The 25,588-nt window shown below is 39.6% G+C and overlaps 1 protein-coding gene across 1 annotated transcript; it reads left to right on the top strand.

The window, feature by feature from the left end:
• Positions 1 to 5,130: 5,130 nt before the first annotated feature.
• LOC142630418 (mogroside I-E synthase-like) lies at positions 5,131 to 24,508 on the top strand. Its single transcript, XM_075804412.1, has 2 exons — positions 5,131 to 5,821; positions 23,565 to 24,508. The coding sequence occupies exons 1-2, from the start codon at positions 5,189 to 5,191 to the stop codon at positions 24,285 to 24,287; spliced, it is 1,356 nt and encodes a 451-aa protein (XP_075660527.1). The 5' UTR covers positions 5,131 to 5,188; the 3' UTR covers positions 24,288 to 24,508.
• Positions 24,509 to 25,588: the final 1,080 nt, after the last annotated feature.

Below are 25,588 nucleotides of genomic sequence, written 5' to 3'. Positions count from 1 at the left end.
GATTTTTGAAATTTAGACTTCTATGCCAACTAAAGATGGAGTAAATACTTAAAAAAAAAGAAGCTAGAGGTAATAGATGCCTCAAATTATTTATAGTTATAGCATTGAATAAAGTAGAGACATTTAGCATTTGCTAATTATATGGTCCATCACAGGGGTTAGACTAAAACACCAAACCATTTTTAGTGTATGCAAGGTTTGAATCACAAATATTTGATTTGATGACAAAATACTCTACTAATTGAGCTAAACTAGAACCAACTAGTATTTAATATTATATATAAACAAAAACTACCTTATAAAAATGACCCAAATGAGGAATTATTTCAATTTCTTGGCCATTTGGGAGCCTCAAATGAATAAGTAAACCCCTAGATTGAAATCTATGTGAAAATACAAGTGGGAAAGCAACTAGTTTTTTTTTTTTTTTAATTAAAAAAATCATTTGGGAGAAAGTCAATTATCACTTGTCGGTCAACGGCTACTACAGAGAAAGGAGGGGGGGAGATGGGGGAGGGGTGATTGGGAGAACAGAGAGAAGTTACCGTTTGAAAGTGTTTTTTGAATGTTGAGTATATAACTTTTAAAAACAAAATCACTTGTTAAAAAATGTTTGTTTGTTTTTTTGCCTTTATTGTGTTACTACACACTTTTATAGAAAAGAAAAGATTTTCAGTGGAGAATCTTTTCAGTTCGATGTTTTCTTTTCCTTCTTTATTTTTCTGCCCAATCAATCCCAACCTCTTCATATTACAGTATACTGGTTAAGAACTCAAGATGATTAGGCCTTGTTTGGATTTTGCAAAATTCAGTTTTGTTAACTCATAACCCAAAAATTGTGGGCCCCACATATACAAACATTGTTTGGTTGGGATTGGGTCAGTCAACTCAGTTAACAAAACTGAGTTTTAGGAGATGTGAGTTATCAATTTCAGAAACAGCCCAAGCTTGTTTTCAAGTTATGGGTTTGTTCACTCACTGGCATTTTCCATAATCTACAGCACAATTGGGTCCCACTCATGGAGCAGAGTGTTGTTCCATCATTGCAGCAACAGATGCTCCAACAGGTAGTATTTTGTCATAACTTTCACAACTACCCATGCTTTGCAAAGTTCATCTCACTTTCTCATTTCCTTCTCCCAAACCCACAGCACCGCAAAGCAAGTCAACTCCATAAAATGCCGATCAGCCCAATGCTGAGCTCTAGCAGGTCAGCTCCGTTCACTGATTTCGCTTTCTGGTTAGACCCAAATTCAGATGCTGGGTTTTATTTTCATATTTTTCATTTTTTCCATGTTCCTTCATTTCCATTTTCCTCCATTCATAGCCAAACAGGACTACCTGGCTTACATCAAGTACGAGACTTAGCTCGACTTTAAAATTGCAACCAAATACTTCAAATTTGTTACCAACACCACATCTAGAACAAAAAAAAAAAAAAAAAACCCAATTCATAACTTTATCCATTTCTCATTTTTGTAAACAATGGAGAAACATAAAGAAGTACAACAAATATGTGATCTATACATGACATACCCAAGTTGGAGTATCAGGTTTTTTGCCTTAATTTTTTAAAAAAGAAGAAGAAACATTCATACCTTTAAAATGTGATAAAGGTATGAATGAGATCAGTACCAAGTTGGTGCTCCTTTCTTGTTGTTTTGATCAGCGCTGCTGCTGCATGTTAAAGGAGATCTTGCAAGTTGGGTCACGATGGGCACGAGGTATGCCTGCTAGGTGAAGGTGGAGATCGGCGCCTCAGGCAAGGATGATGGAGGAAGGTTGGGTTTGGTGTGGGTTTTGGGAGAAGATGTGGGCAGAAGGGAATAAATGAGGTGAAATTGGGTTTGGGGTGAAAGTATACATGAGTAAGCTAACTGTGAGCAGACATGGTGCTCAGTCAGTGGATCCCATAAAAAGATAAAGTTTTGAGTTATAAGAAGGAAGAAACAAGTGCCAAACATGCCCCGAAAGAAGCTGGTAAATTTTAAGTGATAAGTGATGAGTTATGAGTGATGAGTGAGGAGGTCTCTTACATCCAAACAAGGCCTTAGTCATCCTCTTGGCAAGAGATTCAGCTATATCGCTCAACTGTCCAAGAACAACATCGTAATTAGCTAGGATAGGATGCTCAACAAACTACTGTAGAAGCTTTGCTCGGTTCAAAGAACTGATTTTAATTATTTTTCACTTTGTAACAACTTCACAAGAAGTACGGACATGATAAAACATAGTTATCTTATACAACATTTCTGTCTCTTTTCTGATAGATATTTTGACTAGCAATATGCCCAAGTCACATCTAATCAACATGCAAATTGCCAATGTTAATTGAGTAGTTCTAACACCACAAATTATTCAATGATTTAAGGATTTTATGCTTTTCATATCAATATCATAAGTCAAAGCACACATCTAATCGACATGCCAATGCCACACACAACCAGCCGACTCTATTGAGGTGATATGTGGCAAAGCTAAATTGAATACCTATTGTGTAGCAATATTGAAAAGTAAAAGAGAATTCAACCCACGGCAATTTATATTTGTGAAAGAGAACCTTTTAGGTGTATTTGGGGTGTTTGATTTGTGTTTTTAAACAACTATTTTCAGTTATTAAAACATTTCATATATTTTTACACATTTTTTTTACCCACACGTATTTTCACTAATGTTTTTAAACAACAATTTTTAGTTTTTAAACACGTGTATTAAACGGGCCCTTGAGATTTGAGTTTTATGAGAACATTTTTGTGCTACCTTCTTAATCTCACTATTTTCGTATTAAAACTTTCTTTTAAACGCTGGCGGTGGACGTAGGATTAAAGTAAAACTAAGTAAATATTTGTGTTTTATGTGTGATAGTTTTTTCTATTTCTAAAATTCACTATTAGTTGGTTATTACATATCTAACAAATAGGTACAAAAAAATTATGTTATCTCATATTCCTTATGATAGAGCTATTGGTAGCATGATGTATGCTATTATTTGCACCCATCCATGTATATATTTTCACATATATTAGTGTGGTAATGCAAATAAATGGCTAATATTGGTAAAGAAAATTGACAAGCTGTGGAATGGGTTCTTCAATATTTGACAATTATTGTAAAGTTGATTTGGTATATAGTAAAGCTTCTACTAATAGTAGTAGCGTTGTTCAATTTGTACATTTGGAATATGCTCGTGATTTGGGTGTGAGGAGATCTCTAATAATTTATGTCTTCACATTATATGATTATGCCATTAAAAAGTTATATAAATATTCAAATTAGGTTAGAAGATGCGCCACTTTTCTTTGAAAACTGTGGCTATTCAAACTGTGTCAAGAAAAAGGGGAAAAAAAAAAAATCTTTGTACTTTACTTTTTTTTCCACAAAATTGCCCTTTAACTAATGCGCTTACATATTTGCGTCCATGTATTTTTCCTCCTCTCAATTCCCTACTTCTAGTGGTTTCTATTGGCATTTACCACCCTATCTTTAGGATGGAAAAAAAATTGTATTTTATACCCTATAATTTAGGGGCGTAACAATTTAAACTATATAGTTTCTACAGTAGCAAATTATTAGGACTAAAAAGAAAATAAAAACTAAACTTTTAAAAGTAATAAACCAAATAATATAGTTTTAAAATTAACAAATAAAACCTTAACAAAAAAAGAAGTTAAATTCTACTCCAATTAAAAGTCTATTATTAAAATTTTTAAAACTTATATTTATTTAGCTGTGGTTTTTCAATATAATCTCTATTAACTATTAATTCATCCCTATAATTACATCCCACAGAATATATCTAAGGTTGTATTTTTTTTAATGCAACTTAATTTTATATTTTAATTTAATAAATTCATCTTACTTATTGTTATCTGCTTCTGAATTTACATGCAGGATATTATGTTAAATAAAGTTTACTATAAAGAAGCAAAATAATAGACACTCATTTAAATTCTTGGTTCTCTTATGTAAGTTATTATTATTATTTTTTATTCTCAATTTTGGAATAGTTTTTTGTGTATTTTTTATTTTTGGTTTTAGTTATTGTATTTAATTTGTGAGTGTGTTTATTTTTTCAATTAGACTATCACTAGGAAAAAAATTAGTATTGAGGAACTATTTTGTTTATTATTGTTTGTTCTAACTAGGGCATAAATTAAATATAACACAAATAGAAATGATCAAACTCATTCCATATCTCATATTAAGAAATTAACATAAAGCACAAAGAGAATTTTAAAATATAAAAGTAGATAAACTCTTATAAAGTCTACACTCTAAACAATTAGATCTTAAAATAATTTTTTTATTAAATTATTTACTAATTTTATAATTTATTATTACTACTTATATAATAATTTTTTTATTTTTTTATTTTACATATGAATATTCATTAAGCCGTGAATACAAGTGATTATAATAAAGTCATAGCTTTTTTTTTTTTGGGAAAAAATTGGTCATAGCTTATAACTCTACCAAAATAACAAAGAATAGAGAAAACCCTATTCAAATATTGCAGCTCAAAATACACTCTAACAATAGCCACATATTAGCATAAAATATAGGTCGGCCAGGGTTGCTTTACATGTCTTACACGTAACACGAAGCACAACTCAAAGTAGATAGCCAAGAAGTACACTCTCACGAAGTACATGTCCCAAGTAAACTTATTTAAGCCACCAATCATAACAATTTGCATTAATTTGGCCAGCTCTCAATAGGACAGACAAAGAAATCCGATTTGTATTAAATCACTTAAATCAGAATTTCCTTCTCAAAAGTAACAAATTAAATTAGCATTTAATAAAAATATCCTAACAATCATTTTCGATCGATACTTCCAAATTTACAAGATTTGATTTGTTACCCTATAAAATAAATTTCATTTTCACAAAAAAATAAAAATAAAAATAAAAACCCAAAAAATGTGGTCCAACAAGAAGTTTGCAGTCTTCCTTGAATTGTTCTTTGCATGCTTTCAAATTAATTACTATTGATCTAACGTCTAGCAAAAAGAGCCGACATCTGTCGTTTCCTCTTTTGTCTTATTTAGAGTTTTAATGGCTTGGAAAATCTTTATCATGTTGAAATTGAAATCAATATATACATCACTACCTCCTGTAATTTTAGTCCATGAATTTTTCACCCTCAAACTTCAATAGAGAGAGTCATATAGCACTGGAAAAGAAAAATGGAGAGAACAACTCATATCCTATTACTTGCTTACCCTTTACAAGGTCACATAAACCCATTGCTCCAATTCGCAAAGCGCTTAGTCTCAAAGGGTGTTAGAGTAACATTTGTCACTACCACCTCTATTGGCAAAACCATGCAAGCCCTTCCTAGCCATTCTATCAGTGTTGAGATCATCTCTGATGGATCTGAGAATGGCAAAGATTCGGAAAGTTTGGATGCAGCTCTCGAGCGTTACAAGCTACATGTCTCACAAAGCTTGGCAAAGCTTATTGAGAAACATAATAGCTCCCAATATCCTCCAAAGATGGTAGTGTATGACTCCTTTATGCCATGGGTTTTAGATATTGCAAGGCAATTTGGCATTGATGGTGCTCCATTTTTCACTCAGTCCTGTGTAATCAATGCCATCTATTACCATGCGAGTCATGGAGCAATTCAGATGCCCATAGAAGAAAGGGCTTCAATATCATTGCCCTCGATACCATCACTAGGGATCGATGATCTACCTTCATTTCTTTGTGATAAGGGCTTGTACCCAGCTTTGCTAAAGCTCGTATTGAATCAGTTCTCGAATATCCTTGAAGCGAATTGGCTCTTGTGCAACACTTTCAATGAGTTGGAGAATGAGGTAGGTTAAGCTATCATTTCATGCATGTTTAGAACTAAGTTACTATTTTTTTACATTCTTAAAGTTTGAGTTAATTTTTATATTTTTCTCCTAAGTTTCAAATTTGGATCATTTTCATTTTAATTTAAAGTCTTCCCATCATTTCGCTGTGATGAGGTGACTATTAGGTATAAGCTAACCTCAAAATGACATTATTATTTTTTTCATTCAAATCTATGCTTTTTAATCAATAGTATACAACATCTCATCAAAAAAAAATAAAAAAATAGTATACAACATTGTTTTGAGCTAAGGTGGCACTTAAAGGACAACTCATCACAATGCATGGATAAAAGGCATAAAACCAAATGATATGTAATGTTCATTCAAATTTTAGAACAATTTTGGAAGAAATTAAGATTATCCCAAATTTTAAGAGTGTAAATTGTAATTTAGTCCATATTATTTTCTTTTTTTTTTTGAGAAAATTTTTTTAGTCTATATTTAGAGATACATATGTGGGTGGTTGATTGGTTGTGTGCCATACTTAAAAAGAATTAATTATCTCATACATTTAATATATGAGAAATATTGCGTTTATAACATTTTTATAACAATTTTTAAGTAACAAATTATTACTTGTTGTTATAAGTGGGCAATTTTTGTGATAGATTTATATTAAAAACCAATATTAATCTGTTATAGAGAATATATTGTGAAAATATTATGAAAATATTATTTATGTATCGCTTATCCTAATATATACATCCTAGTCCATAGAATTGTGAGACCCAAATTCTCTTGCATTCTTATCAAAACAATATGGTACCGATGATTTCTACTCTGATATACCTTTCAGAAGTGGTCCATTAATTACAACCACAGAATCACTTGCATTGTTATCTTTGTACGACTACTAGTATATTCTCTCACTTCTTCTTCTTCTTTCTTTCTTCTTTTTTTGTTTCCGTGTGTGAGTGATAAACATCTAGTCTATTATGTTATTATCATTTTGTGATATCTAGCTAAGCTACCAGTCAATTGTGTCATATCGGGAAAAGCTTTCCCAAACCCTGTTGATGATGTCGAAAATATCACCAATAAGCTGCGAGTACTCTCCAACCCGAATCAAACCTGCAAACAGAAAACAAAGAGACCTAAAAGAGAGTACCGGTGTGGTGCCGGCCAAAAACCCTCCGAAAGTCAAGTTAGAATTTCTTTTAAACCCTAAAGTGCTAGAGTTGAGTCAAATGTGCGTACCTTGCTTTATGAGGGTTTTGGAGTATATATAGTAGTGTAGGACCGAGATTCTCGCTTTGGTCAAGTAATCCTTTTCCTCTTGGAGAGTGACTCGTGGGATTTTTTAGGGTTCTTTTCCTTATATGAATGTTCAATCAAGGCTTAACGTGTGGCGCAAGAATTCTTCATATACACGTTGGCGTGAATTACAATCAAAGCCACGTCAGCCCTAATCATATAGTGTGATTCGAGGTAGCCCAGAGGATGACGGAGGAAATTAAGTGCATCCATTCTACCTGTCCATCCACTACTCATCCGTCCTCATTGGTCAAATCATCCGTCACCCTATCATAACTATTTTATCATGTGGTGGTACCGTCATGTTGGTTTTATTCCCTATCAGTTGCCCCCTCATTCCATGACACCGTCATCTCGCCAAAGCAGTCTCATGGAATGACGATTATAACTTCTGACGGACAGGTTGGAATGCTGTCATAAATGCTCAGGGACACGTGGGGGGATTTTAATGGTTGTTTGCTGGAATTGAGGCGTCCCTTCATTTACCGCGCCGTTCCCTCTATATATATACCACCCACCGTATTCACTTTTCCACTTTTTAGAAAATTTTCTGTTCAGAGCACAACCGTCAACCTTTTTCAGAGAGTAACCGTCTCCTTTGGAAACCGGAAAACAACGTGCTGATAACTTCTCCGTCGTGCGCTTCTCGTCGTCTGCTTGTAAGTTTTTCTCACCGTCTGCTTGTAAGTTACTCTTATACAACGTTTCATTATTTATTTTTCTTGTTGGTCCGTCGTCGGCACAAATCTAGAGCCTTAGGTTTCCTTTACCCGGCATATGTAGGTGTCAGATGTCTAGTGAGGCGTCAAGTAGTCAGGCCTATGCCCGCGAGGGAGTGGGTTACGAAGAGGTGTTCCCGTCAGGTTAAGCAGACCAAGACACCTCCAGCGGGGAGAGGGAACCGTCAGCCAGCTCTCCTTCCCATGAGGAAGATGAAGGGCAGGATGGGGATGGGTCAGAGTATGACTCGACCGACAACCTGGATGGTGTCGACCCACCGGTCCAATCCGTCATAGGTCCCGACGGCTTCAGTGAGTTCGCCCTGCTTCCTTTGTGGACGGTGAATGACTTCGTGTCAACCATCAAGCCAGCGCACTTCAACACGCTGAGGCAAAAATACCAAATACCCGACACCATATCCATCCGTCTACCATTCAAATTAGAAAAATGCTATTACTACGGTCTTGAAGATGTCGGTGTCTACGAGCAAATGCTAAAAGCGGGTCTCCGATTTCCCTTAAGTGCATTGCACCGTCGTCTCCTCCAGTACCTGGGTCTGGCCGTCACCCAGATATCTCCGAACGCATGGAGAGTTTTCTTGAGCATCGAGGTACTGTACGACGTTATGTCTGACGGAGCTAGACGGTTAACAGTGGAAGAATTTTTTCATTGTTACCGTCCGTCCGAAATTACAAAATCAAGGGGGATGTACAGCTTTGTGCCGAGGAGTCCGGTACTTAGGCTAGTATCCGAGACCCCAGACTCCAACCGTAACTGGAAGGGTCGTTACTTCTTCCTTCGAGGAGATAACTGGATGTGTCGTCCAGGCGACGACGACTACATGCCGGTTGATAAAACGTGGGGTATAATGCCCCCGTTTGGTATGAGTCCGTCTACCAATTAACCGTCATTCATTTTCATGGATTCTCTCTTAACCCTTTTTTTTTATTTTTTAATTTTTTTTTTTTTACAGCGAGGGACCGTCCACCTATCTCAACCGAGCAGTTCGGTTTTCTGGAGAAAATTTTCCAAAAGACAAAGTTGTCTGAACGGACCTGGTCGAAGCTCGTCACATTGGATACGTTACATTGGTATTGTGATGGTCCTGAGCCTACATCCGTCGCCAGACGATACGACGCAGGTGTACGCAAACGTAAGTTCTGGAATCCTTCCGTCGATAATCTGTCTTTATGTTATTCCTTTGTTGACCGTCTTCTTTTGTAGAAATGGATGACGCCAGGAGACGGGCTATCATCAGACAGCAAGCAGCAAAAAAGAAGCAGGGGCGATGCTTCAAAGGTGGATCCGTCACAGACGGTTCCTAAAAGGCCATCTTCTGAGAGGTGGGACCGCCACTCCAAGAAGCAAAAAATTGTGACGGGTCTACCTGCCGGTCAGGGGTCCGGCATGGCAAAACCAGCTCCCAAGCTAGGAATTGGCAAGGGTAAGGGTTTGATGACCAACCCGGACCCCGCGAAGGAGAAGCCCCCCGTCCTACTTCGTGAAGACCCCCAATACGCTCTCCGTCGTATTGGTTCCATCATAACCGATGAAGATTATAAAGACCTGGGGAACCATGCCACCGAGACCATGGGGGAGACATGTCTGTACAGCTTAGCCCAAGTTAGTTCCCGTCATAGGCCCATTCCGTCATTTTAACTTCGTTTCGTTCTTATCCGTCCTGAATTTATTTCTATCCGAACTGTTGCAGGGTGTATTAATGGCCAAGGGCTTGTCAGACCGTTGCCTGGCCCAGGAAAGAGCCCTTGAACGGGTACGTGCTAAGGCAAAGGCGACGGTGGAAGAGTTGGACAAGTTGAAGCTATGGAGGGTCCGTCATGAGAAGAAGCTAGCGCTTTCTGAGCAAGCTCGTGAGAACTTAGAGAAGGAGGTGGAGCTGCTCAGGAAGACGGTGAAAGCCCATGACGACAATATTCTTCAAGCGAAAATTGATGCCGTCAGAGAGTACCGAGATTCCGACGCCCTTCTGACTGAGCTTGGTTCCTCCTTTAACGATGGGTTCGATGACTGCATCCGTCAGGTGAAGGCGTCATTCCCTGACTTGGACTTAGCTCACATAACCATAGATGCTGAGGCCCGAACCCCTGCTCACCCCGTCGACTCTGAAGGGACGGAAGAACTCTTTGGCGAGGTTCCAAGTGATGACGGGGTCACTAAAGCTACAGAAGAAACGACCGTCACTGACTCTTTCCAGCCGTTGCCTGAGGGCCCTGATGAACTTGTCACAATTAAAGATTAATGTAATTTGTAGCGATAGGGAGCAATTTCACTTTCTGTATTTGTTCAACTTTTTGTTATTGAACTGCACTGTATTATTGATACTTCTTGGGTAATCCGTTCATATTTAGACCCGTCGTTTTATGCTTTGCATGATATCTTCAGTATGTCTTGGACTATCCGTTTACTTTGATCGAATTTTGCTTTTTATTTTTCTCTTTAATGGATCCGTCCACTGTACGGACAGAAGGTTTTTGTCCTTCTGTGTGACCCGTCCACTGTATGGGCAAAAGGGTCCGTGTGCTCTGTGGATTCCTAGATTTCATCCTTTTGGGATGATCCGTCCACTTTGTGGACTCGTAGGTTTTTCATCCTTTGGATGATCCGTCCACTTTGTGGACTCGTAGGTTTTTCATCATTTGGATGATCCGTCCACTTTGTGGACTTGTAGAATTTCCAACAGCATTTCGTATTTTCTAAATAAAAATTCCTCATAAGTTCAACAAACCAAATTGTCAATGGAAAAAAAAACTTAAAAAATAAAAGCTATGACTGTCTAAAATTAAATTGAAAATAAGGCAGTAGGTATCGTCTTATGACTGCTGCACTACTGGTAGTACTTCTTCAGGTGCTTCGTGTTCCAGGGATGGCCCAACTTCCTTCCGTCTAATGTCTCCAGGTAGTACGTTCCTTTCCTGTGCCATGAGATGATTCTGTACGGGCCTTCCCAGTTAGGACCCAGCTTTCCTAGGGATGCATCCTTCGTAGCGCCAAGCACTTTTCGTAACACTAGATCCCCAACCTTGAAGTCTCGGTGCCGAACCTTGGAGTTGTAGTGTTTCACCATCATGTCTTGGTACCGCGCCAGTCTCAGGGCTGCTGCTGCCCTGACTTCATCGACAAGGTCAAGCTCTAGACGTAATGCTTCGATATTCTTGCTCTCCTCATAGCTTTCCACGCGGTAGCTCGTCAATCCCACTTCTGCCGGTATGAGGGCCTCAGCACCAAACGCCAATCGAAATGGTGTCTCTCCCGTTGGCGTTCTTGCCGTTGTTCTGTACGCCCATAGTACACTTGGTAGTTCGTCTGGCCATATGCCCTTTGCCCCCTCGAGCCGGGTCTTGATAATCTTTAACAAGGACCGGTTCGTGACTTCAACTTGTCCGTTGGCCTGTGGGTGGGCGGGTGACGAGTAGTGATTCTTGATTCCCAGCTGAGAACAAAAGTCTCGGAATGCATCGTTGTCGAATTGCTTCCTATTGTCTGAGACGAGTACTCTCGGGATCCCATATCGGCAAATAATACTTCTTCATACAAAGTTGCGAATGTTTTTCTCCGTGATAGTAGCGAGAGCTTCTGCTTCCACCCACTTGGTGAAGTAGTCGATACCAACCACCAAGAACTTCAGTTGTCTTGCCACTATTGGAAATGGACCCATGATGTCTAATCCCCATTGCGCGAACGGCCATGGGGCCGTCATCGGTGTGAGTTCCTCCGTTGGCTGTCTAATAAGATTGTCAAACCGTTGACACTTATCGCAGGCTCTAACGTACATTAGGGCATCCTTTTGCATTGTCGGCCAGTAGTACCCTGCTCGGAGTAGCTTGTGCACCAGAGACCTTGATCCCAAGTGGTTTCCACAAATTCCTTCATGAACTTCCCTCATCACGTAGTCTGCTTCGTCATGGCCAAGACATCTTAGATATGGTCAGGAGAATCCTCTTTTGTAGAGGATGCCTTTAATCAGTATGAATTGGGCAGCCCTAACCTTCAATTTCCTTGCGTCTACCTTGCTGTCTGGTAGCTTGCTGTCCTTGAGGTACGCCACAATTGGAACCGTCCAATCGTCCTTAGTACTTAATTCCTGCATTCGAACGTTATCTAGTAGCGATGAATGTTGGACGAAGGACAATACCTGTTCTGGAGCGATCATGGGTTCGGCCGAAGCAGCCTTGGTGAGTCGGTCCGCCTCTTGATTCTCTTCTCTTGGGATCTGAGCTATCGTGAATTGGAGGTCGTTCGTTAGACCCTTCACTTCTCCGAGGTACCTTCTCATTCGTTCATTCCTGCAATCATAGCTCCCATTAACTTGGCTGGCTACGATTTGAGAATCGGAGTAGACTACTGCCTTCCTGGCCCCAGCCGCTATTGCAAGTTCTAATCCTGCCACCAGGGCCTCATACTCCGCTTCGTTATTTGTAGTGGGGAACTCCAGACAGATCATGCATTCAACCTTATCTCCTTCCGGGGTGTGGAGTACAACCCCGACTCCTCCCGCATACTTATTGGAGGATCCGTCTATGTGAATTCTCCATGTGGGCGTCTCTTCTGCCCCCTGTTCGTCAGGTGTAGTGAATTCCGTGATGAAGTCTGCCAGTATTTGTCCTTTCACAGCTGTTCGTGGCTGGTATTGGATATCGTACTCACTCAGCTCGATAGCCCACAAAGCCATCCATCCGGCAGTTTCAGGATTGTTCATTGCTCTCCGCAAGGGCTGATCCGTTAGGACTATTATCGTATGTGCTTGAAAATAGGGCTTCAGTTTTCGAGCTGCAGTTACGAGTGCGAAGGCGAGTTTCTCCATCCGTGGGTATCTCTCCTCTGCGCCCCTTAGCGCTCGGCTTACAAAGTACACGGGCTTTTGTATCTTTCCTTCCTCTCTTATCAGAGCTGCACTTACCGCTGCTGATGAGACGGCAAGGTACAGGAACAATTCCTCCCCCGGCGTGGACGGACTAAGCAACAGCGGGGCAGAGAGATATGCTTTTAATTCTTCAAATGCCCTCTGGCATTCGTCCGTCCACTCGAAAGATCTCCTTAGTGTTCTGAAGAAAGGTAGACACTTGTCCGTTGCTCTTGATACGAACCTGTTTAGGGCTGCTATCTTTCCTGTCAAGCTTTGCACTTCCTTCACCGTCCTCGGAGGAGATAGCTCCATTATTGCTTTCACTTTCTCAGGGTTGACCTCAATGCCCCACTGGGACACCATGAATCTTAGGAATTTTCCAACAGTCACTCCAAATGTGCATTTGCTTGGATTCAGCTTCATTTTATATGTTCGAAGAGTGTCGAAAGTCTCCTGGAGGTCCCTCAGATGATCTGACACCTTTGCGCTTTTCACCAACATATCATCTACGTAGACTTGGACGTTCCGGCCAATTTGGTGCGCAAACATTTTGTTCATTAGTCACTGGTATGTGGCTCCTGCATTCTTGAGCCCAAATGGCATCACCTTGTAGCAAAAAAGCCCTTGGCTTGTCACAAATGATATTTTCTCTTGATCTTTTTTCTCCAACTTAATCTGATTATACCCTGAGAAGGCGTCCATAAAGCTCAACAACTCATGTCTTGCGGTGGAGTCCACTAAGGCGTCAATGCGTGGGAGTGGGTAACTGTCTTTAGGGCACGCTCTATTCAGATCCGTGAAGTCAACGCACATTCTCCACTTCCCATTTGACTTTTTGACCATTACCACATTTGCCAGCAGTCTGGGTAGTACACCTCTCGTATGAAGTTCGCTTCCCGTAGCTTCTGCACTTCCTCTGCTGCGGCTCGATCCCATTCGGGGGCAAACACATGCTTCTTTTGTCGAACTGGAGAGAATGAAGGTGACACGTTCAATTTATGGACTATGACTGCCGGATCTATTCCTGGCATGTCGTCATGGCTTCATGCAAACACGTCTTGGTTCTCTTTGAGGAACAGTAGGAGCGCATGTCGAACCGTTTGGCCGACCGAGGTTCCTATCCTGGTGGTCCGGTCGGGCCTCGAATCGTCCAGTTGTACCTCTTCCAATTTCTCCACGGGTTCTGCCATTGTTCTCTGTTCTTCGATGTTCATTGCTTGTACATGGTCATCCATCTCCATCATGGCCACGTAACATTCCCGTGCAGCCACCTGATTTCCGCGCAGTTCTCCAACTCCGTGTTCAGTGGGAAACTTGATCATCAGATGGTAGGTAGAAGTGACGGCCTTCCATGTGTTGAGAGTGGGTCGTCCGAGTATGGCATTATACGCTGAGGAGCAATCAACCACTAGAAAGGAAACATCCTTGGTTATTTGCTGCGGGTAGTCTCCTACTGTCACCGCCAATGTGACGGATCCTAAAGGATGGACCCGGGTTCCCCCAAAGCCAACGAGGGGCGTGCATGCCGGGATCAGGAGCTCTCTTGCAATCCCCATCTGCTGGAACGCGGGGTAGTAAAGGATGTCCGCTGAGCTCCCGTTATCCACTAGAACTCGGTGGACGTTGAAGTCTCCTACCTATACACTAACCACAAGCGCGTCGTCATGGGGGTGGTGAAGGCGCCGGGCCTCTTCTTCAGAAAACTCGATACTGGAACCGTTCCGTCGTATTCTTTCTAGTGAAGAGCTCGTTGACTGGACACTTTGTACCGTCCGTAAATAGGTCTTTCTGGCCTTTTTAGATGACCCCGTTGAAGTACTGCCCCCTATTATCATCCGTATGTCTGCTACCGGTGGTCTGGGACGTTCGTTTTCCCGTCTAGGATTCTGCTCTTGGGGTTGATCCGTTTTCTCCTTCCTCACGAACCTCTGCAACCTTCGCTGCCTGATGAGGGCTTCGATCTGTTGCTTCAGGTCATAACAATCCGTCGTATCATGGCCGTGGTCACGATGAAAACGGCAGTATCTATCTCGTGGCCTCTTGTTCGGATCTCCCTTCAACTTGCCTAGGAACGTCAAGGTTCCTTCATCTTTGATTTGCATTAACACCTGGTCAATTGGGGCTATGAGGGGGGTGAAACTTGTAAACCTCCCCGAAGGCGATTTGGATCTCCGGTCTTCCCGTCGATCTCTGGTTCTTGCCATTTTTCGTCCATTATCTGGTTTCGTATCTTCCTGTCTTTCCCTTTTTCTTGGTTTATAGTCGTCTCTGGCCAGCAAGACATCCTCCGCGTTCATATACTTCGTCGCCCTGTAATATACATCGGACATAGTCTTTGGGTCATTCTTGCATAGAGAGAACAAGAACTTACCCTCTCGTAGCCCGTTCGTGAATGCTGCCACAAGTATCTTGTCATCTGCTTCGTCTATCGAGAGGGATTCCTTGTTAAAGCGGGCTATATAAGGCCTCAATGTATCGTCTTCTCGTTGCTTAAATGCTCAGTATACACGCAATAGACCTCTTGTGTCGATGACTTCCAATAAAGTATGATACGAACTGTGCGCCTAGTTCCTTAAAAGTGCCGATAGAATTAGGCGTCAGCCTACTGTACCAATCCCTCGCAGGCCCCTTCAAGGTGGTGAGAAAAGCCCTGCACATGATTTCATCTGGTACCCCCTGAAGATGCATTAGGGTTCTGAAAAACTCCAGGTGATCCAACGGGTCTTTGGATCCGTCGTAGTTTTCCACATGGGGCATGCGAAACTTTGGAGGAACGGGGCATGAATTCACCAACGCTGTGAAAGGCGAATCCGTTCTATGGACTAGGTCGTCTAGGTTGCTGGATACCCGTCCTCTAAGGGCGTTCATCATCACATCCATGCGTTCCCTCATCTCCTGCATCTCGGCTGTGGTATGAGGTGGTAGGGAGTCCGAGACGGATGGCGGGTTTGTCTCCGGCCGCTCTGGCCTTGCCGGTGCGGTGCTACCTTCAGGCCTGACGGCATTCTTCCCCTCCGGGCTCGCGACTTCCTGGTCCTCCTTTGGTGCACTTTGGTGCGCATTCCTCTGCCGTAGTTGCTCTTCTAAGTCGTGATTCTGTTTAGTGAGGCGCTCAACAGCAGCAGCAAGCGTCTGAACTTGCCTTTCCAGCGCTGTAGCATGCGGTTCTTCGCCTTGATTGTTGACTGTCGCCATCGATCTGGTGAGTACCATGCAACTTTTTGTCTTTGGAATAGAGCAAAGGCTGAGTTAGTTTTCCTTTCACTCTCGTTTCCCACAGACGGCGCCAACTGATGATGTCGAAAATATCACCAATAAGTTGCGAGTACTCTCCAACCCGAATCAAACCTGCAAACAGAAAACAAAGAGACCTAAAAGAGAGCACCGGTGTGGTGCCGGCCAAAAACCCTCCGAATGTTAAGTTAAAATTTCTTTTCAACCCTAAAGTGCTAGAGTTGAGTCAAATGTGCGTACCTTGCTTTATGAGGGTTTTGGAGTATATATAGTAGTGTAGGGCCGAGATTCTCGCTTTGGTCAAGTAATCCTTTTCCTCTTGGAGAGTGACTCGTGGGATTTTGTATCTCTTAGGGTTCTTTTCCTTATATGAATGTTCAATCAAGGCTTAACGTGTGGCGCAAGAATTCTTCATATACACGTTGGCGTGAATTACAATCAAAGTCATGTCAGCCCTAATCATATAGTGTGATTCGAGGTAGCCCGGAGGATGACGGAGGAAATTAAGTGCATCGATTCTACCTGTCCGTCCACTACTCATCCGTCCTCATTGGTCAAATCATCCGTCACCCTATCATAACTATTTTATCATGTGGTGGTACTGTCATGTTGGTTTTATTCCCTATCACCTGTAAAATATATCAAAACCATTCCAATTATAATTTTTAAAAAAGGAATGTTCAAAACTTATTGTTTACTTATCATGAATTGGCTTGATCAGGTCCTAAGTTGAATATAGTTTAAAATATTCGTAACCAAGTTCAAGTATATTAATAATTCTCTCCAAAAAAAAAAGTTCAAGTATTAATAAGTACTTTTATACCAAATTAAATAATATTTATCATTTGTTCTATAAGTTAATCAAAGCAATTAATTCATATATATCATGTTTCCACATTTTATAAACTCCATTTTTTTTAAGTATCATATAGATACTTCTTCCAAAAAATTATACAGACCTATTTATATCATGTTTTCGCCTATTTGCTTGTAATAATTAATATCACACTTTTTCACACACATTTTATTATAATTGTTTTCATGTGGCATATTGTAATAGGTTGTCTATTATTGTCATATGGATCTACCATTTTTCTTTACTATTTATAGTCTGGTCTGTTACATAAGAGAGTTATGACAAAATGTGTGTGAAAATATATGAAAAAATTATTCATTTGCTTTGCATTTCTGTTTATAGTGAGATCCAGATAAATTGATTACGTAAATGGTGTGAATTAAAAGTTATGTGAATTTAAGACAACCTTTTTTCTTGCATCAGCAAATGATTAAATCCATTTTTATACCCAGGTTTATTTAGCACATGCCCATATTGGAGAGGGAAAGTTATGTTCTAAAATTTCTATTACCTTCATTATTAAATCCATCGTCATACCTTGGTTTATCAGAATCTCATTGTATCAATTCTCAAAAAATACACGAAGTAAATATAATCGATGGGCTTTGATTATATAATTGGACATGTATTGGACCTAATTAGACTTGGTTGTGCTAAGCCTTAGGGGTTGGTAGGCCCACATTGCAAAGCACTTGTGTTTATTTGTAGTTCAACAGAATTCATTGTGATAATTACAAGTACATATATTGATTGGTTTGTGACAGCTTAATTAGTTTTTTTGCTGAACGTTCAGTAATTAGAGTATACTTGTATTTTGAAAAGTTAGAAAATTTGTAATTTTAAAAAGTTATACATAAAAGCTAAAAAACACAAATTTTGCTTATAAGCTAGTTCCAATCACACAGAATAATGGATTTCTGTGGAAAAAAAGGGTACAGTGGATTTCATTTAATACATTGTGATAAATATTTGCATCTTGTCAAATTACGTATATTCCTTTTTTTTTTTTTAAGTTATATTTTTTTCTTCTAAAAAAAAAAAAGGCTATTTTATTTGTTGTCTTCACTCTTCTCAACTTTGACTAGTGAGTTAATGCCTTAATGGCAAAACTACAATTTGCCACCAAAGGTACGTTGGATAAGGCCCTGTGTTATATAGTTAATTACCGACGACAGAGCCTACAACTTATTGAAGTATGCAAATTTTATCAGAATTTTTTATAAAAACAAGTATTTCGGTTTTGTAGCTATGCTGACTAAGGCGCTTACACAACACATACCTGTACGTTTGTTAGGAATATTTGGGTTAGTACAGATACCAAGCTGGCTGGGTTATTGTATAATTGTAATTCAATTGTATTAGTAACATTGTACTGTGTATGGAGTTAGTGAAGATAGTTGGCAAGGTGGTTATGACAGGTGGCAAGTTAGGGAGTTAGAAGTCAGTTAGGAAGTGGGGTTTAGTTGGAGTAATGGTTTAGTTAGAGTAGTTACGGGTTAGAGGAGAAGCATTGGCAAGGGTATAAAGGGAATGGATTGTACAGAACAGATATAGAAGTTTAATCCCTAATTCATATTCTTTCTGTTCAACTCTTCTCTGTATTCTTCTCTTCCTTTTTTGTATTCTTCTTTTTCTATGGAGGACCAGCTGACCTCGAATCCAGCTAGATAAAATCAGATCCATCCATTCCATTCATAACATTTGGTATCAGAGCCTTGTTCCTGAGAATCCATGGCTGAAACACGAGCTTCGGCTACCATGAACTTGGTGAATGAGGCCATCGCCTCTCTTCGCACAACTTCAGACCATCACGAGAAGGACATTCAAGAAATTGAGAAAGACATTCAAGAAATCTAGAAAATTCAAGGGATTCACACTAGGACGTTGAATGAGATGAATCAAAATATCCACACTGTTCTACAGAAGTTAAGTGCTATCGATGTTAATTCAACCACGGCGTAGAGAAACAACTCTTCAAGTCAGAATTCTTCGACGGTAGCTTTTGCCAGACCTGTGAAGCTGGAATTTCCACGTTTTTCAGGCGATGATCCTGCTAGTTGGGTTTATTAAGCCAATCAATATTTTGGTTATTATCAGACTCCAGCTACAGAAAAATTGCTAATTGCTTCATTCCACATGGAATTGGAAGCTTTGATTTGGTTCCAGGAAGCTGAGGAGGCTGGTGTGTACTGATTGGGATTCATTAGTGCAAGCTTTACACGTGAGGTTTGGATCAACAACTTATGATGATCCTATGGAAGTGTTAACTAGGCTGAGACAGTCTTCAACAGTGGCGTTATACAAGGCAGGGTTTGAAGCTGTGTCTAATCGAATCAAGGGTTTGTCCCCTGTGCACAAACTTAGCTTCTTCCTAAGTGGCTTGAAGGATGAAATCAGGCTTCCAGTAAGGATGCTTAATCCAAGAACCTTGAATGAAGCATTTGAGTTGGCTAAGATTCAAGAGGAGTATGTGTTCAGTTGCAAGAAGAATTCCAGATTTCCACAAGAAACGGGTAAGGGTTCTACCTTGGGTTTACCAAAGAATAATATGATGATAGAATCTAAATCTAAGATACCCATTAAGAGACTAACCCCTGCTCAGATGGATGAAAGAAGAAAGAGGGGTCTTTGCTATAATTGTGATGAGAAGTGGAGGGTTGGGCACAAATGTAAAAATGCTAAATTGTTTTTGTTAGAAGGAATTGAATTATCCTGTGGAGTGCAGTCCAGAGTACAAATTACTGAATTAGAGGAAGGAGTGGAGAGTGAGGTAGCTGCCAAGGCAGTTGGTCAGGAAGAAGAGGTAGAGATTACCTTATATGCACTTACAGGAACCCCTACACTTGGTACTATGAGAGTGAGTGGTAAGGTTAATGGAAGTGGATTGGTAATTCTAATAGATACCGGCAGTACCCATAATTTTTTAGATGCTTCCTTGGTTTCTTAGTTGCAATTGAGAGTAGATATCACTAGGGTCTTGGAAGTTAAAGTAGCCAATGGTACTGTGGTTAAAACTCTGGGTTTTTGTAGTAGTGTGCTAGTATGCATTCAAGGAGTGAAGTTTTAAATTCCATTCCATGTTTTAGCATTGGGGGGTTGTGATGCAGTGTTGGGCACCCAATGGTTAAGCACTTTAGGGGAGATCAATGGAATTTTAAACTTTTGACAATGTGTTTCTATTATGAAGATCAGAAAGTCTTGCTGCAAGGATTGACTCCATCCTTAGAGCTTTCTATTATGGATTGTAACAGTTTTTCAAAGGGTCTGTGAAGAAAGGGCTGTTGTTACAAATTGCTAGTGTGGAGGCAAATGCATTAGAGGTGAAGCTTCCTGTTGAAGTGGAATCCTTATTGCAAGAGTTTGGGCATGTTTTTGAGACTCCTACAGAATTACCTCCCCTTAGGGGTCATGAACATTCCATTGTCCTTAAGGAAGGAGCTCAACCTGTGTGTCAAAGGCCCTATAGGTATCCTTTCTACCAAAAGAATGAGATTGAGAAGATTGTGAGAGATTTGTTATCTGTTGGTTCCATTAGGAACAGTAGCAGTCCCTTTGCCTCTCCTGTGTTGTTGGTAAGAAAAGTTGATGGTTCATGGAGGATGTGTATTGATTATAGAGCACTCAATGATATCACTATCAAGGACAAGTTTCCAATTCCAGTTATTGATGAGTTGCTGGATGAATTGAATGGAGCTACCATTTTTTCCAAATTGGACCTGAGATCTAGATATCATCAGATCAGAATGAGGGAAGAAGACATACCTAAGACAGCTTTTAGGACACATGAGGGTCACTATGAATTTCTGGTGATGCCCTTTGGCTTAACCAATGCTCCCTCAACATTCCAATCATTGATGAACTAGGTATTCAAGCCCTTCCTTAAACAGTTTGTGTTAGTATTTTTTGATGATATATTAGTCTATAGTAAATCTTTGGCTGATCATGTAGTCCATCTAAGGAAAGTCTTGGAAATTTTGGCTATTAACAAGATGAATGCTAAAAGGTCAAAGTGCATGTTTGCTTGTAATGAAGTTGAGTATTTGGGACATGTTATTACTGCTGAGGGGGTACACACTGATCCTAGGAAAGTGGCTGCCATGCAACAATGGCCTATTCCTACGGATGTGAAGTCTCTAAGGGGTTTTTTGGGCCTCACTGGGTATTATAGGAAGTTTGTCAAGGGGTATGGTCAACTTGCAGCCCCCTTGACAGCTTTATTAAAAAAAGACTCTTTTTGTTGGTCTAATGAGGCTGAGTTGGCATTTCATCAACTTAAGGATGCTATAGTTAAGCCTCCAGTGTTAGCTTTGCCAAATTTTGATCTTCCTTTTGTGGTGGAGTGTGATGCCTCTGGAAGAGGGATTGGGGCAGTGTTAATGCAGTAGGGCAGACCAATAGCTTACCATAGTCAGGCACTTAAGGGTAAAAACTTGGCTTTGTCTACCTATGAAAAGGAGTTGCTAGCCTTAGTTGTTGCTGTCAAGAGGTGGAGAGCTTATCTGGTGGGTAGACCTTTTGTTGTTAAAACTGATCAACAAAGTTTGAAATACATGTTGGAACAGAAAATTGGCACTCCATCCCAGCAGAAGTGGTTTGCTAAATTGCTAGGCTATATGTTTGTGGTGGAATACAAGAAAGGCAAGGACAACTTAGTGGCTGATGCATTGTCTAGGAAGGCTGATTTTGGTGATTGTGCTTCCTATGAAGTTCCTGGTGCAGTTTCGAAAGCTCATGAGGGAATCTTATGCATGGTGTCCTTTCCTTCCTCAACATGGCTAACTGAACTTAAGGCCAGTTATGCTCCTAATCAGTAGGTGCAAGATATTTTCCATGCTTGTCAGTTAGGAAAAGTGGTGCCAAAAGGGTATGCTGTGCAGAGCGGGTTGTTGTTATATAAAGGTAAGATTTACCTTGGGTCATGTGATGCTTTGAAGGCTGCTGTTTTATAGCAAGTCCATGACAGTCCCTTGGGTGGACATTCAGGTTTCCTCAAAACTTTACATCGGGTGCAGAGAGATTTTTATTGGCCTGGATTGAGGTCTAATGTGAAGAAGCATGTTAGAGAGTGTGATACATGCCAAAGAGTGAAGACAGAAACCTGTCATGTTGCTGGGCTGTTACAACCTCTACCTATACCTGATAAACCTTGGCTTGAGGTGAGCATGGACTTTGTTGAAGGCCTTCCTATGTCCCAATCCAAAGATGTGATTCTAGTGGTAGTTGACAGACTTACTAAATTTGTTCATTTCATTCCCTTGTCTCATCCTTATACAGCTGCTAAGGTAGCCAATCTCTATATGCAACATGTGTTAAAATTGCATGGTATGCCAGCTTCAATTTTCACTAATAGGGACCCTGTTTTAACCTTTCATTTTTGGCAAGAGTTGATGAGGTGGCAAGGAGTGCAGCTTGCTATGTCCTCAGCTTATCACCCCCAGTCTGATGGACAAACTGAGATAGTTAACCAAAGTTTAGAGCATTATGTGAGGGCCTTTGCAGCTGATAGACCTCAACATTGGGTGAAATGGCTACCATTGGCTGAATTTTGGTGTAGTACCAATTTCCATTCTTCCACCAAGATGACTCCCTTTGAAGCCTTGTTTGGTTATCCTCCTCCCAAACTTTTGGATTATATTCCAGGCACCACTAAGGTAGGCAATGTGGATGTACAATTGAGGACTAGGCAGCAACTTCTGACCTTATTGAAGCAGAATTTGGTGGCAGCTCAGGAACGGATGAAAATGAATGCTGATAAACACAAGACTGAAAGGGAGTTTGCTGAGGGTGATTGGGTATATCTCAGATTGAAGCCTTACAAGCAGAAGACAATGAGGCAGAAACATTTGGGCAAGTTGGCACCTAGATATTATGGACCTTTTCAGGTTTTGCATAGGGTTGGTAAGGTAGCTTATCGGTTGGATTTGCCACCAGATTCTAGAATTCATCCTACATTCCATGTTTCTTGTCTTAAGGAGAAATTGGGCAAGCAGGAGGCTGTTGTTCCTTCATTACCTTTTATGGATGCAGCTGGCTGTCTTAGTCTTGAACCAGTAACTGTTTTGTAGACTCGAACTCACAAATTGAGAAGCAGGACTATTACGCAAGTCTTGGTGCAATGGCAAGGGGAAAGTGTTGATGATGCTACTTGGGAAGACTTGTATTTGCTGCAACAACTATTTCCTCACCTTGTGGGCAATGTGCTTTGAGGGAGAGGGTAATTGTTAGGAATATTTGGGTTAGTACAAATACCAAGCTGGCTGGGTCATTGTATAATTGTAATTCAATTGTATTAGTAATATTGTACTGTGTATGGAGTTAGTGATAATAGTTGGCAAGGTGGTTATGATAGGTGGCAAGTTAGGGAGTTAGAAGTCAGTTAGGAAGTGGGGTTTAGTTGGAGTAATGGTTAGTTAGAGTAGTTACAGGTTAGAGGAGAAGCATTGTCAAGGGTATAAAGGGAATGGATTGTACAGAACAGATATAGAAGTTTAATCCATAATTCATATTCTTTCTGTTCAACTCTTCTCTGTATTCTTCTCTTCCTTTTCTGTATTCTTCTTTTTCTATGGAGGGCCAGCTGACCTCGAATCCAGCTAGATAAAATCAGATCCATCCATTCCATTCATAACAACGTTTCCTCAATTTCTTTGAGATAATTATATTTCAACCTATTTTTGATATTCTATTCATCTTTTGTTGTTAATCAGTGAACATTGGTTTATTATTTAATATTCTGATTTTGTTACAAATTTGTTTTAAAATTCCATATTTAGGTGGTGAATTGGATGACAAGCCAGCAATGGCGTGTTAAAACAATTGGACCAACTATTCCATCAATCTACTTAGACAAGCGGTTGGAGGATGACAAAGAGTATGGCCTTCACCTATTCAAACCTGATGTGGATGTTTGCATGAAGTGGCTAGACACAAAGGAAACTCAATCGGTTGTTTACACATCATTTGGAAGCTTGGCATCCCTGGGAGAAGAGCAGATGGATGAGCTAACAAGGGGCCTAAAAAATAGCAATTGCCACTTCTTGTGGGTTGTCAGAGAAACTGAGCAGAAAAAACTTCCTCCTAATTTTTTAGAGGAAACATCGGAGAAGGGACTAGTTGTGAGTTGGTGCCCTCAGTTAGACGTATTGGCTCATAAGGCCGTTGGGTGCTTCATGACTCATTGTGGATGGAACTCAACCCTTGAGGCGTTGAGCTTGGGAGTGCCAATGGTTGCAATGCCACAATGGACAGATCAACCAACTAATGCAAAGTTCATTGTGGATGTGTGGAAGATAGGGGTTAGGATTAAATTGGATGAAAGAGGCATTGCTACCAAAGAAGAAATAGAGCTATGTATAAGGGAAGTAATAGAGGGAGAAAGAGGGAAACAGATGAAAATGAATTCAGTAAGATGGAAAGAATTGGCTAAAGAAGCAGTGGATAAAGGTGGAAGTTCTGATAAAAACATAGAGGAGTTTGTGGCAAAACTTGCGCATTAATCTTGAAGTTAATGTAAGCAGCAGTTCAACCCCTCTCATTCAAGGAATGGTCAAGAAAAAAATTTATGATATCACTATTGGAGGATTTGTTACAGTGACACCAAGCGTTATCAAGTTTTTGGAATTTTACTTTATCAAAACATTACCCATATGATTTCTCTAGGAGGAATAAATATTATTTATCTGACAAGCAATACCTAATTTTCCTTTTACAATGAATAGATTCTTCTTGTGCAACAAAAAATAAAAACCCTAAACTAAGTCAAAGTAAATATTTCATATAACAACAGTAAATAATTTACTGTTATTGTAGGAAAATTTTGAAAATTGTATAATAATAAAAATTTTATATAAATTTAACAAAATAAAATGATCACATTTACCCACATTGACAATAAATAATGATAACTAATAATGAATTATCATATAACCATCTCAAAATATGAAAAATCATAGAAGAAAATTATAAAACTACATATATATATATATATATATATATATATATATATATATATTTGCATGTTTTTTTTCTTCTATGTTCAACAACTCAATATGTTCAAGTTATTTTTTAAATTAAAATTTTTTAATGACCATCTAAAAAAAATTTATGAAGCAAGTACTAAGAAAAATTCCATAAATTTCCAGGTGATGCCGGTGGATGGCACATGACCCCCAATGGTTAAGACACTCTTGTATTAAGTGATATGGCTAAAAAAACTACAATCAACATTAACTTATTTATTTGAAAGTTTATTTGTTACAACAAAGTATACTTTTGTCTCTTATAGTTTGAGATTTTTTTTTTAAATTTTTTATTTTAGTTTTGGCCATTTATGTTTCAAAATTTTCATTTTACATTTTATATTTTATTTAGTTTTCATATTGGTCTTGTTCTCCTTTTCATATTTTCATTTTTATAATGATCTCTCTCTCTCTCTCTCTCTCTCTCATATTAGGAAATGAAGAAAAACGGCCCATAATTGGGTTGTTGGTGTATAGATCTAGAATTTTGTGACTTGGGTTGTCATTGCTTAGATCACCATTAGGATCCAAATCACGACGTAACATGATCCAGCTCTCAACCCATTATGATCCAACTTGCCAACATCTGAAGTTGCCACCGCTAAACCAACTTTTGTTTTGTTTTGTTTTGTTTGTTTGTTTTTTTTCTTTTTTTTTTTTTTTTTTTTTTTTTGCTTCCCTTCTTGTGAGTTGTTTGTTGAATCTAATGGTGGGGGTTGATTTTAAACATTTTAGCTATGAGTTTTTGGCTTTGTTTAGTTGCTAGGGAAAGTGATGAA

Source organism: Castanea sativa, chromosome 4 (assembly GCF_040712315.1).
Source record: "Castanea sativa cultivar Marrone di Chiusa Pesio chromosome 4, ASM4071231v1".
Lineage (NCBI taxonomy): Eukaryota > Viridiplantae > Streptophyta > Magnoliopsida > Fagales > Fagaceae > Castanea > Castanea sativa.
This window is presented reverse-complemented; position numbering and strand designations above follow the sequence as displayed.